This window comes from Eptatretus burgeri, chromosome 4, assembly GCF_056783735.1.
Source record: "Eptatretus burgeri isolate ZD-2024b chromosome 4, Ebu_testis_v1, whole genome shotgun sequence".
Taxonomy (NCBI): Eukaryota; Metazoa; Chordata; class Myxini; order Myxiniformes; family Myxinidae; genus Eptatretus; species Eptatretus burgeri.
The window spans coordinates 58,950,232-58,964,749 of NC_140964.1; the positions used below are offsets into that span (position 1 = coordinate 58,950,232).

The following is a 14,518-nucleotide window of genomic DNA, read 5'->3' on the forward strand; positions in this document are numbered from 1 at the left end:
GTTCAGCCAAGGGAAGACCCAAAGATGACCAAATTGTGCCAACTAGCTGCTACGGTGTAGTTGAAAGCAAGTGTTCCACCATCATCCCAATTTATTTCTCTCAGACACCTTTTGTTTCACTTTAGCACTCCTTTTCTCTCTATTTTTCACACTCTTTCTCTCTTTCTACCAGACTTTCTCTTTCTTCCTAACTCTTTCAATCTCTCTATCTCAATCCCACCCCCGCTCTCCCTCTCTCTTTGTTGTTGTCGTCGTTTGCTTTTTTATATATATATCCTTGTTTTTCTCCCATTCTTTGTCTCTCGCCCTCTTTGTTATCTCACCATCTGTCTTGTTTTCTCTTTGAGGGTCATCTATATATTAAGTATGCAATAATGATAGAGTTTTTGAACCCATAACCCCCATATTTTCAATACATTCAACTTTCCTCTGCTCTTCCCCCCCCCCCCTTCTATATACTCCTAATTTCACTTCATTTTGCTTCTCTCTCTGGATTCCCTCTTTTCTCAAGTTTATTTCTCCCATTCTATTCCCTTCCCTCATTTGTCTACCTAATATGCAGATGACCTCTCATTATTAATAATAATAATAATCTCTCTTTCCCTCCTCCATAGTCTCCATCTCTTCCCTGTTATACCATTTCCAGTTCTTTTGTCCATTTCACAATATTTATTTTATCCCTCGATGTATCTTATGTCGTACAGCTCGTGCTCCTTTTTGTCTCAAACAACCTAATTAGAGCATGTGACTTTCATGTCTAATTTACTGTGCAGATTCAAATCCTCTCCTTCACTTTCCACTCACTCATTGATGCAGTAATCATAAGCTGCACTCCCCTCGTGCTTGTGCACATGCTTTAGTGCATGATTGGGCCATGTGCGTGGCACACCCACGATTGTCATTTGTGGCATTGCACAAACTGTATGCATGCTCTATGCAAAGATTGCTTGCAGATGCTGATTGCATCTTGTTATGCTTCTGTAGTGTGTGTGTGTGTGTGTGTGTGTGTGTGTGTGTGTGTGTGTGTGTGTGTGTGTGTGTGTGTGTGTGTGTGTGTGTGTGTGTGTGTGTGTGTGTGTGTGTGTGTGTGTGTGTGTTGTCTTCCTCGCTATCATTGTCATGTAAAGCTTATCTCCAGCTGATTCTGTTCTCAATGTGGTCTGCTTCAGGGAAGCTGGCTTGATTTGCATCCATTCATTATTTTGCAAATCATTAGGAAAATTAACCCTAGCCATCAGTATGTGGTTGTGTTACCATCTCTATGGGCAAGGCCTTGTATTTGGCACACCCTTGAGGCTGTGCAACTGAATGTATTGTGGGCCAGTTATCAAATGTATATAGGTCTCACTCAATGCATCTATCTGTATGTGCATATTGTCTCTGTTGATTACACACAGTCTTTGATCATCCCAAACAAAAGTCCCGTTCGCCGAAAGTCCAGCCCATTTGGAGGCAGACGAAGTAGTGCCATTGGCATTGAAAACATCCAGGAGACCCAGGAACAGAAGTAAGTGAATCTCAATAGTCTCTGCAGCTCATTTCATTGCCTGAAAGACTGATTTGCTGTCATTTGGGATTTTGTTTAAAAAAATGTTGTGCAATGGGCTACCAACTAATATTGTCTCCATTTTGGGCACCCTGTAGAGGGGACTTGGGGATCTCACAGAAAACTCCGGACAGTGGACATGGCTGTCAAGAACCAAAATGGGAGTCTTTGTCCATTCAAAGCTCACCAGAGATGCCAAGCACAAAGTAGGTACACTTTTGAGTGTTAAACTGGCTGAGCCAATATTTTATTTACCCTCGCCAGAGGAGAGGGTATTGCATTTGAGTGTATTTATTACTTGGCAAAAAAAATATTTTGCCAAGTATGTTGGTCTGTTGCATTTGTCTGTCTGTCTGTCTGTTTGTCTGTTTGTCACAAGATTTTTGGCCACAGTTTTCAAGTTATCGTTTTGATTTTTTTGTGTGTGAAGGTGACCAGCCAAGGATGGCAATGCTAAATTTTGGTGAAGATCTTAATCCAGATCCGGATCTGAGAATTTTTTAAGTGATTCTTCACCATTGAGAGTTATGGTCAAAAAATCTTCTTCTTCTTCTTTCGGCTGCTCCCATTCGGGGTCGCCACAGCGGATCATCCATATGATCCGCATAGTGATTTGGCACATTTTTTACACCGGATGCCCTTCCTGACGCAACCCTGGTCGCCTCTTGCGACACAGGGATCTGGTACACCTATTTTAACCGGGGTATACACCAGCCCAGTACACTGGTACTCATTTCACCGACCTCGGAAGGATGACAGGCTGAATCAACCCCCTGGTGTATTAATTCAGTGGCTCAACGGGGCTTGAACTCAGGACCTTTTGGATCCTAAGCCGCTGCCCTAACCACTGCGCCAACACCAGGCATAGTTATGGTCAAAAAAAAAAAAATATATATATATATATATATATATATATATATATATATATATATATATATATATATATATATATATATATATATATATATATATATATATATATATATATATATATATATATATATATATATATATATATTAAGGAAGCCTGGTGCTGGCGTAGTGGTTTGCGCAGCGGCTTGGGATACAAAAGGTCCTGAGTTCAAGCTCCGTTGGGACACTGAATTAATATATGTATGTGTATATATATATATATATATATATATATATATATATATATATATATATATATATATATATATATATGTATATATATATATATATATATATATGTATATATAAACCAAGTCGAAAACACCAGGGGGTTGACTCAGCCTGCCATCCTTCCGAGGTCGGCGAAATGAGCACCAGTTGTACTGGGCCCGGTGTATGCCCCGGTTAAAATAGGTGTACCAGATCCCTGTGTCGTAAGAGGCGACCAGGGTTGCGTCAAGAAGGGCATCCGGCGTAAAAACCTATGCCAAATCATTATGCGGACAACAAAACGAATTTCCATACCGGATCGGTCGAGGCCCGGGTTACCAACGACCGCCACCGGTACCGGTGGTCAGCAGGGTACCGGTGGAAATTGTGCTACTGCTGGGCGAAGGAGGAGAAGGAGACGGGGAAGGCGAGTCCGGAGGCAGTGGGAGAGGGGGAAGGGTATAAGTGTGGAGGTGAGAGTTGGAACTCTGAATGTTGAGACGATGACTGGCAAAGGGCGAGAGTTGGCTGATATGATGGAGAGAAGAAAGGTGGGTGCACAGGAGGGAAACGGAGTATATCGGGAGAAGGATGTTGATGATGGAGCCGCCAGGCAGGAAGAGAAGAGGAAGGCCAAAGAAGAGGTTCATGGATGCGGTGAGAGCGGACATGCGGGTGGTTGGAGTGTCAAAGGAAGATGTGGAGGATAGAGTGAAATGGAGACGGTTGATCCGCTGTGGCGACCCCTAACGGGAGCAAGCCGAAAGAGGAAGAAGAAGATATATATAAATATATATATATATATATATATATATATATATATATATATATATATATATATATATATATATATATATATATATATATATATATATATATCACAATATCTCAAAAGGTTATGGATGGATTCACACGAAATTTAGTGGACAGGTTGGGAGTGCCACGAGAGAGAATGGATTCAATTTTAGTGGAGATCCGAATCTATATCTGGTTACAATAATTATTTAATTTTTAACTGATTCTTCACCAATGAGAGATGGGGCTAAAAACGATATTGCAAGATATCTCAAGAAGTTGAGGACGGATTCCAATGAAACTTGGTGGACAGGTTTGGTGTGTGATGAGGACGAATTATTTCGACTTTAGTGAATATCTGAATCCGGATCCAGATTCGAGAATTTTTCAAGTGATTCTTCCCTAATGAGAGAAGGGGCCAAAAACTATGTTTCGCATGTTATCTCTAAAAGTTGTGGATGAGGTGACAAGAACAAGCCGATTCGATTTTGGTTAAGGTCTGGATTCAGATCCAACCTATCAGTGGGATATAAATGTGTAAACTATTCAGCCTGGCGGAGGTATGTTCTCTACGGAGTGCCATTCCGTTTCGCTTCGTTGTCACTCTATGAGAGTGATTTTTCATTTGTTTGTCTGTCTGTTTATCTGTATCTTTTTTGTTCGTCTGCACACAACTTTCGTGTTTTTCTCTGCAACCGCTTGTCTGATTGAGATGGAATTTTCACCATTGGACTGACTACTCATGTAGAATGTTTTGTTGATAATTATGATGTCATAGGTCATGTGGTGTGGCAGCCATGTTGGAAAAAACAGAAAAACATTGGACCTCTGTATCTCTGAAACTGCACCAAGGAAAAAATGGAAACTTGGCAAACATGCCAAGTACTCCTCATGGGGAATGAGTGATTTGTTTTTTTTTAATGATGCCATAGGTGCCTTCCTAATGACATCATAATTGCATATGTAGAATGCTACCTTTGATAAGAATGTAAATTTTTGAGGGTCGTCTAGGGATATGCCTGGTGTTGGCATAATGGCTGGAGTGGTGGGCTTGGGTTCTGAGGACCCTGAGTTCAAATCCACCTAGCTGTTGAATTAATACCAGGTTGGGTTGACTCAGCCTGTCATCCTTCTGAGGTTGGCAAAAATGGGTACCGGCTTGCAGGTTTCCTGTGCTGGAGCGGTGACCCGTCCAGAATTGTGCCCAATAGCCCAGGAGACTGCTTTAGGCAGCACCAACACTGCACAGAGTATGGTCCCAATGGATGGATGGATGGATGTAGGGATAAAATGGACCACAGAATAAAAATGAATGATGTCATCGGTCACGTGATTCGGCAGCCATATTGATATATTTTTTTTTAACCTTCAAAAATCTTCTTCTCTGAAGTGGCTGAACAGATCGAGGAGAAACTTTACAGGTGTGACCGCCGATCCATGAGGAACAAATGGTTCACACATATAATGTCATAGGTCAAATGGTTTGGCAGCCACATTGGATTTACCTGAAAACCTACAAAAATAAATCTTTGCAAGAACGGCTGGACAGATTGAGAGGAAACTACACGCAAATATTCCCCAAGCCTTGTGTGCCCAAGTTTGTTCAGGAATAATTGATGTCACATGGTTTGGCAGCCATATTGGACTGTAGGAAAATAATAAATAATGTTTTCTCTGGAACTGCTGAATGAATCGATGTAAACCTTCACAATTACGATCCAGCAGTGATGGCGAATACATGTTTTAAATTTCAACTTGATCGGACACATGATGTGGCAGCCAGAATTATTAAATTTTTTGATCAGGGTTCTTTTTGATTTTTTTGGGGTGTTTTCTTTTTAATAAGGCTCACTTTGCTGTGCCTTGATGAGTTTGAGGGTATAGGAGCACTAGCTGAAATGTGAATCCTATCCAGGTTCCTCCTGATGACTTCTTCTTTGTTTTTTGTTTGTTTGGGTCCCTTCTGATTACTCCAAAGCAGCACTTTGCCTCTTTGGTCTTCCATGCCATTTGAATGGAATTTATTTTAATCCCATTCTAAATTCAAGTGAATAATAAAAAATGTCATAGATCAGGGTCAGGTGTCCAATCAAAGCGGGGTTGCATCAAAGAGGGATGTCTTGGTCCCCGGTCATCACTGCCAGCATTTATAAAGTAGCAGTTCTGGTTATGTCTCTTATTAATTACATAACACACCAGTGCACAAACGCCTTGCAAAATGCACTACACAAAACTACACAAACACCACACAAAACAAGTCCTGGTTTGGGTCTGCAATCTCTGATTGCTCTTTTTTTGTTTTTATTTTGTTGTTCTCTCATAATAGCTTCTAATTTGACCAAAAAATGTATTTGCAGTTCTGACGTGGCTATCACATGTCAGCTGCTCCCACTGGTCTCAGGGAAATTTAAAATTCTCCATCCCCTCTCTCTCTACTCTCCCAAACCCTCCATAAACCACCCTTGCACTTCCCTTATTTCCTCTCCTTCCCTTCCCTTCCCTATGTCCTTCTTGACTTCCTTGCAAACTCCATCCCTCCACTATCTCCCGTCATATTTTCTCTGTGCTACTTCTCTGCTTTTATCCACTCATTACTCTATCCTATCTATGATGTATGTTCACCCAATGTTGATCTTAGTATTCTAAAATGAAACGACATTTGCAGTAAATAATCACTAATTTCCATAAATCCCAACATAACATACCTGCAGCTCCCACATTTCCACCCCACAACTGTGTTCTCCTGTCTGCTGCTTGTGTTCTCCCACCCCATCCCATGCTTCCTCTCCCACTGAGGCTTCCATTTCCCTCCTCCTCCCTCACTCCCATTCCCATTCCCAAAGAGACTTTTAACATTCCAGCATTCCATTCTAAACTCACAGCTCTCCATATAGGATGCTGCTGCTACTCCGTACATTTTGTGTCTAACGGAATTGTTCTTCTTTCAGGATGTCCCCGACTCTTTTGTCTCTATATCATTGTAATTATATTCTTCTTTTACTCATAAAGAACCCATCCTCACGGACAAGTTAACTCCCACACTTCTATCATCTCAATGGCATATTTTATTAACCTCCACCATCGAAGATGGACGGAGGTTACTGTTTTCACCCCTTTCTGTTTGTTTGTTTGTTTGTTTGTTTGTTTGTGAACAGTATTACGGAAAAACTCCTGGACGGTTTTCGACGAAACTTGGTGGGGGGATTAGGTATGGTCCAAGGATCATGCCATTCGATTTTTGACTTGGTCCAAAGTCCAATATGGCCGCTATGGTGGCCATTTTGAAAACATATTTGAATTTTTGTTTTTGCATTTATACATGTTTTAAGTGATTTCCAACCCCAAAAAATTAATTTGTTAGAGAAAAAAAATATGTGCAACTTTTTTTCAAAAAAATTTCGATTTTATTTGAAAAATATTTGAATTCTTTTGCATTTCTACATGTTTTAAGTGATTTCCAACCCCCCCCAAAAAAAATTTGTTAGAGAAAAAAAACCCAGAAATTTTGCACCTTTTTTTCAAAAAAATTTCGATTTTATTTTTTTCGGCATTTCTACATGCGCGTCGATCTCGTTTAGTTTATTCAATCGTGGTTCAGTAGAGTGTGATCCGTTTTGGCAATTTTGAAAAAATATTTGATTTTTTTTTTTTTTGCATTTCTACATGTTTTAAGTGATTTCCAACCAAAAAAATTAAAAAAATTGCTACAGAAAAAAAAGAAAAAAAAACTTAGAAAATTTTGCAACTTTTATTTCAACAAAATTTCGATTTTTTTTTTTTTTTGCATTGCTACGTGTTATAAGTGATTTCCAACAAAAAAACATGCCAAAATTATAATTGCGGCTGATTTTGGAACTTCAGGTGGATATACCCACGTAAAATCAATTTCTGTCTCAAGGAATCTAGTTATGACGAATGAATTGAGTACGTAAAAGTTAAAAGTAAAAGGGAAAGTTGCAAACTATAACTCTGTGAGCACTGTTGACGTCAAATTGAATGAATAGGATATCAGGTTCACTTGAGTGACCTTGCAGTATTGGCGGTGGAGGTTTTGCACTCTACCGAGTGCTCCCCCTCTAGTTATGACTTGTAATACCGGCTTCCACCAGGTTGCAGCATACGATATACTTGAATGGAAAGAATCTCCCTTTTTCTCCCATGCACACCCAGACTACAACCACCAATTTTAAATGATTTCTCTCCAGTGGTTCAGTAATGCATAGAAGTAAAACAAACACATAAACAATATGATATTACGTTATAATTCCCCCACTGCTATGATTTCTATGCTTTGGTATTCATGCAGAGAATTGGCATATTTTATTAACCTCCACCATCGAAGATGGACGGAGGTTACTGTTTTCACCCCTGTCTGTTTGTTTGTTTGTTTGTTTGTGAACAGTATTACGGAAAAACTCCTGGACGGATTTTGACGAAACTTGGTGGGGGGATTAGGTATGGTCCAAGGATCATGCCATTAGATTTTGGACTTGGTCCAAAGTCCAATATGGCCGCTATGGTGGCCATTTTAAAAAACATATTTGAATTTTTGTTTTTGCATTTCTACATGTTTTAAGTGATTTCCAACCCAAAAAAATAAATTTGTTAGAGAAAACAAAAATTTGCAACTTTTTTTCAAAATAATTTCGATTTTATTTGATAAATATTTGAATTTTTTTTGCATTTCTACATGTTTTAAGTGATTTCCAACCCCCCCAAAAAAATTTGTTAGAGAAAAAAAACCCAGAAATTTTGCACCTTTTTTCTCAAAAAAATTTCGATTTTTTTTTTTGGCATTTCTACATGCACGTCGATTTAGTTTAGTTTATTCAATCGTGGTTCAGTAGAGTCTGATCCATTTTGACCTACAATGAATAGGATATCAGGTTCACTTAAGTGACCCAGCAGTATTGGCGGCGGAGGTTATACACTCTACCGAGTGCTACCCCTCTAGTTACAACTTGTAATAACCCCTCACTCCAGTGTCGGGCCGCCATACAATAAACATTTACATGGAGAACTTGCATGCTCCCCCATCCTGAAATTTGGGGATTATGTCTTCTTCCTTTTTTTGTATAAAACCTTCCCGGGCACACTCTGAGTACAGCCAGCATTCTGTCCAGCAGTTAAATAATGTATAGAAGTCAAATAAAACCCACAAACAAACAGACACTTCACAAATTATATATAGTATGATGACAGGGCTGACCCCACACAGGTGGTTGGATTGCTGTTTATGTCAACAGTTCAGTCCCTCATTGCCTATGTTCTGCACTAACCACTCCTAACCTCCCCACATGTGCATTCCTCTATGACCAACCATTAAATGTTTGTGAGCATGATGTAACATCCAAAAAACGATGATGACAACATACACAGTAAATCCTTAAATATTGCAGTTTTGACGAATCGTGGCAATGGTTTGACGAATGATATTTAAGGGTTTACTGTGCACCTCTCTACGAAGATGGACCTATGAATATCCACCCAGCCCAACTCTCACTTCCTCATCTGTGCTCATCTCAACTGCAGTCATGCCAACTGGCTGGGGATTAGCCATGACATGGTAGATAAAGCCTTCTGTGATTACACAGATCTGACACAATCTATGAACTTTCGAACCTGGATCTCCAGGAATGGTGCATCCTGCCTCCTGGACATGGTGATAACTAACCTTTGATCCATCATCTCGTGCTCCTCATCTGTTCTGCTAGCCTTATCTCACCACATTTTTGTGAAAGTGCAAATCTATATGATTTGTTAGAGAGCTAACACAGCATCGCGCAGTCAGGTTATTCATTCACACTTGTGGTTATGGACTGAAATCTCCCCCCCCCCCACCCCCTGCAAAAGGATTCATCATCCGTCTCCTCTGGATCCTGGGTTGACTCTGCTGAGTAAAGCATTTTCAAAACCCTGCTCCCCTTTTATTTCATCCCATTTCCAGGTTTGTTATCCATCCTCTGGGCCCTGTTATGCTGAATGCTGTTTTGAGGCAGTAGCTAGTCCTGCACCTTGTTAAGACTCTCTCTGATGTCTATTCCTTCTCCACCCCTTCCCCGACCTAAATAGGCTTCACAATTTTCTCTTATAAAAACAAGGCTGTCCTTTAAGCTCATACACCCAACCCATTCCTCTCTGTCTCAACTGTAACCCCTTGGACTTACACAATGACATGTTTTCACCTGAGAAAGTAAAAAAAAAAGTTCTGATCAGCCTTGACTTTACCTTGGTGACATTTGTGAAGCCATTTTCCCAAATGGGGTCAGTGATCGCATTTTTAAACTCCGTCTGCTATTTTCAGCTTGTTCTGCACTTCTGGCCACGTTCCATGTGCTTGGAAGATGGTGCCAAAATCATTTCAGTACACAAAAAGGAATCAAAACTAGACCCCGTCAACTAAACTCCAATTTGATTCGAATTCCATGCAAAGTCACGGCATCCATCATCGCTGCTGTCATCGCCCTTCCTCTTCTTAAACCGCCCGATCTCTGACAATATTGCTTGGATTGCGTCACTGTTTGAACATTTGTTGAAAGTCGCTCCACTTTGAATATGCTGCTAGTTTTCTCTAAAAATACATGGAGACCCTGAATTTCAAACAAGAGGTCACGGTTGTCTGAAGACACATCTTACGCATTCCACACAATCTGACACAATGCTCATATTCCCATGATTTCTGCCTGTGGCATACAAGATCACCTCTTTTGCTGACTTGCTAACTTCTCTCCGCTTACACTGTTAGTACGGCAGTTGTCGTAATTGTCACATCTCTCCCAGGAGAGACCCGGATGTCCCCAGGCATTTCTCTTGGGCCCATTCCTGTTACTCGTGTACTTCACTGATCTATCTGATGTTATGGAAAATAAATATCTTCCTCTTTGCAGATGATCCAACATTATTCCATACAATACACTGTCCCACTGACAGCCCATTAGCAGCTTCTTCCTTCTCTTCTGAGCCAGAAAGGATCAGTTGTTTATACTATGTCAACGAAGTACTGCTCCTCTCCTATCAGCTTGTATCCCTGCCTTACATCTGTCTCTCCTTAATGCTGTTAAATCCAAAGCTTTCATCATCATTGGCATCTCCCATAAATAAGCATAAATATCGAGCCTGTTGTTTGCTCATCACAGACAGTTTGGTGTTACTCCCTCTGCTCTTTCATCACTGTCCCTCCATAGCCCCTCCAGGTGATGTGTGTTCTTTCAGCACCCAATACCCGATGCTCACTCCCACTCCTTTGTTCTTCTCACTCTAACTTGTAGAACTAGCTTTCTCAGTCTGTTAAATCCCACTCTTTCTTCCAGGAATTCAAGTTGGCAATACGCCACCACTTCAGGTTATTCTCCATACCTACCCATGATTCTTTATATACTCATTAATTCTTCCCCCCCCCCTTTTTTCCCTTTTTATCCCAATCTAGTTGTGGCTCGCTGTTTCTTTCCATCTTCTCCCTTCTCTTCATGCCTCAACGTGTTTTTCCACTGGCTTCCTGTTACCATATTGCATTCTACCCTCCGTGATCTTGCTTTTGCATGAATTGAGCTTTTGTATTTTAAAACAAAAACTCATCATACAGTTAACTAGTGGGAAAAATATGCGTTTGAGCTAGAATGATGTAACCAAAAATATCTTAATTCATGTGTTTTTGTTTGTTCATTCATGCTGCAGAGTGGTTCCAAACACTGGACAGAAGGTCTCGAATGGAGGACAACATCTCTCCCGCTCCTCATCCAATGGGAGCAGTTTTACCAGCGTTGTTGAGGAGGGAGAGGTTGTGGAAGAATATGACACAGGCCTGGTGAGTTGTGTGGCTGGAGAAATGGCACAGTCCACTTTAGCACATATTTTGGAGAATTTGCTGACAGGTTATATTGCCTATTGAGCTCAAAAAAAGGCTTTTTAACCTCCGCCATCGAAGATGGACGGAGGTTACTGTTTTCACCCCTGTCTGTTTGTTTGTCTGTTTGTTTGTTTGTTTGTGAACAGTATTACAGAAAAACTCCTGGACGGATTTTGGCGAAACTTGGTGGGGGGGGGGGGGTTAGGTCTTGTCCAAGGATCATGCCATTAGATTTTGGACTTGCTCCAAAGTCCAATATGGTCGCAATGGCGGCCATTTTGAAAAATATATTTGAATTTTTGTTTTTGCATTTCTACATGTTTTAAGTGATTTCCAACCAAAAATAAATAAATTTGTTAGAGAAAAAAAAAATTTGCAACATTTTTTCAAAAAAATTTCGATTTTATCTGAAAAATATTTGAATTTGTTTTTGCATTTCTACATGTTTTAAGTGATTTCCAACCCCCAAAAAAAAGTTGTTAGAGGAAAAAAAAATTCCAACTTTTTTTCAAAAAAATTTAGATTTTATTTGAAAAATATTTGAATTTTTTTTGCATTTTTACATGTTTTAAGTGATTTCCAACCCCCCCCCCAAAAAAAAAATTGTTAGAGAAAAAAAAATTTGCAACTTTTTTTTCAAAAAAATTTCGATTTTATTTTTTGGGCATTTCTACATGCACGTCGATCTAGTTTAGTTTATTCAATCGTGGTTCAGTAGAGTCTGATCTGTTTTGATCTACAATGAATAGGATATCAGGTTCACTTGAGTGACCCAGCAGTATTGGCGGCGGAGGTTTTGCACTCTACCGAGTGCTCCCCCTCTAGTTTAATTATGTTTTTGCTCTAATGCTCAAAACATTAGCTGCACCTCAATTACTCATGGCAAAAAACATGCTTGTAAAACTTTTAGCGATAAAATCCATTGTTAACCAGGATTAATTCAAGCTAAACGAGAAAGACACTCATAGAGCACATAGTCTCGCCACAAACATTAATTATGAACAAAAATACCATCGTTACCTGAACACGCTATTATTGTGGCCACTGCGATTATGGCCCATATAACCCGTATCATCCATGCACCCTATAATGTCACATAGTTTCTTGGTATGGGTTATGAACGTCATAAATTTAATTCTTCACTCACATCGGGTCATAGATTAGATATATGAAGTTTCAGATTTTTGAATAAAGATTTCAATTCAACCAATTATGGCAGGAATATCGCTTCACCGATGATGTCATCGTTATCACCCTATATACCCCATGGGGAGTTGATGACGTATACCAAATTTCAATTTTTTTCGTTGAGAAGTTTTGGTAAAGATGAGGTCTATTTTTTTTCCCCCTTTAATCCAATATGGCTGCCATACCATGCATCCTGTGATGCCAAAATTTTCAATAAAATACTGGGAGTCCCTCCGACATTTAAAGTTTTGCATTGATCAGACAAGTGGTTGCAGAGAAAACCATTTTTGAGCAAAAACACACACACATGCGCGTGCGCACATGCATTGCAATAGTCTCACATCCCCTTTGGGGTGAGACTAATTAATAGAATGAGGTGATGGCTGAGCAGGCTGAGGGTTCAAAGCCAGATGTGAGGTATTAGAGGACCACCTTATCTGTGATACTTGGTAAGGCTACATGCATTGACTTCTTGTTCGCTGAACTTGATAATTGGGACCACACTCTGTGCAGAGCGTTGGTGCTGCTTAAGCAGTCTCCTTGGCTATTGGGCACAATCCTGGACTGGTCGCCACTCCGACACAGTATACCAGCATGCTGGCATTCATTTTGCTGACCTCGGAAGGATGACAGGCAGAGTCAACCCCACCTGGTATTAATTCAACAGCTGAGCAGGATTTGAACTCTGGACCCGAGGATCCAAAGCCCGCCACCCAAACCATTAAACCAATACCAGGCATAACTTGATAATGTGATGTCCATTACATCCTTGATGGCAAGATAGGGTGCAGAATCCCCTGCATTCAGAAGAAACCAACTACTGTCTTCTGCTTGAAACTATTGATGCCCTGAATTCATGTTTTTTAAACTTGAGAATCACAAATGCTGGAATTTTGAGTGTCCCTTTTATTGTCTGCTTTATCCACATACGAGGAGAGCCAGTCATCAGCCGGGACGCCTCACAAACGAGACTCATTCCAAGGTGGATCATGGGTGGAAGATGGTGCCAGCTCAAATGCCACCTCACCAGATGTGTGCACAGGTAAACAGCACCATTAAATGAAGCCTGTGAAAGGGAAACTTTCATTTTCTTAATTTCACTTTTGATCCTTCTTCCTTGGCTTCTCATTTCAAGTCAAATAGCAGAATTCCCCTCGATTATATACCAGGGCTATGGTAAGGGTTTTTCTAAGTTCGAACCATGTGTTACAGCACACAATCAGAAATGACATGGAATGCATTTACCTTTCCCTGACTCTTCTTGCAGAAAGAATCAAACGAGCCTTGGCAGAAGGAGAAGCAGAGAGCCCGCACCTTTGCCACAAGTGAAAAAAGATTCAGACGTGAAGTTTGGAACAATGCTGTTAGCCTTCATATCAGAGCTTGAAAATGGAATTATTTTTACCTTATTTAATTCTCTCTCTCTCTCTCTCTCTCTCTCTCTCTCTCTCTCTCTCTCTCTCTCTCTCTCTCTCTCTCTCTCTCTCTCTCTCTCTCTCTCTCTCTCTCTCTCTCCCTCTCTCCCTCTCTCCCTCTCTCCCTCTCTCCCTCTCTCCCTCTCTCCCTCTCTCCCTCTCTCCCTCTCTCCCTCTCTCCCTCTCTCCCTCTCTCCCTCTCTCCCTCTCTCCCTCTCTCCCTCTCTCCCTCTCTCCCTCTCTCCCTCTCTCCCTCTCTCCCTCTCTCCCTCTCTCCCTCTCTCCCTCTCTCCCTCTCTCCCTCTCTCCCTCTCTCCCTCTCTCCCTCTCTCCCTCTCTCCCTCTCTCCCTCTCTCCCTCTCTCCCTCTCTCCCTCTCTCCCTCTCTCTCTCTCTCTCTCTCTCTCTCTCTCTCTCTCCCTCTCTCTCTCTCCCTCTCCCTCTCTCATTTTATGGCCACAGAAACGCGGGCGTCACTGCTTGGCATACCTTACCCTCTCCTTTTCTTCCTTACTCACTGCGAGTCAGTTCGGGAAGTTGTGAAGCTCACGTGTCCACAGCATTGTAGAGATTTCTGAGTCTGGGTGGGAAATGGGTGACATGCACT

General features: G+C 40.9%; 1 protein-coding gene across 28 annotated transcripts in view; it reads left to right on the forward strand.

The window, feature by feature from the left end:
* RAP1GAP (RAP1 GTPase activating protein) overlaps nucleotides 1-14,016 on the forward strand; it is a 461,763-nt gene extending 447,747 nt beyond the window's left edge. For 11 of the 28 annotated variants that reach the window (XM_085878246.1, XM_085878240.1, XM_085878242.1 and 8 more), the window contains 5 exons: nucleotides 1,398-1,507; nucleotides 1,645-1,752; nucleotides 11,138-11,267; nucleotides 13,431-13,539; nucleotides 13,765-14,012. In XM_085878246.1, coding sequence (XP_085734372.1) covers nucleotides 1,398-1,507; nucleotides 1,645-1,752; nucleotides 11,138-11,267; nucleotides 13,431-13,539; nucleotides 13,765-13,826 — 519 coding nt within the window. In that variant the 3' untranslated portion in view covers nucleotides 13,827-14,012. Of the gene's footprint in view, nucleotides 1-1,397; nucleotides 1,508-1,644; nucleotides 1,753-11,137; nucleotides 11,268-13,430; nucleotides 13,540-13,764 lie in introns of all 28 variants that reach the window. The other 17 variants (XM_085878236.1, XM_085878237.1, XM_085878265.1 and 14 more) reach the window with 4 other exon arrangements.
* Nucleotides 14,017-14,518: the final 502 nt, after the last annotated feature.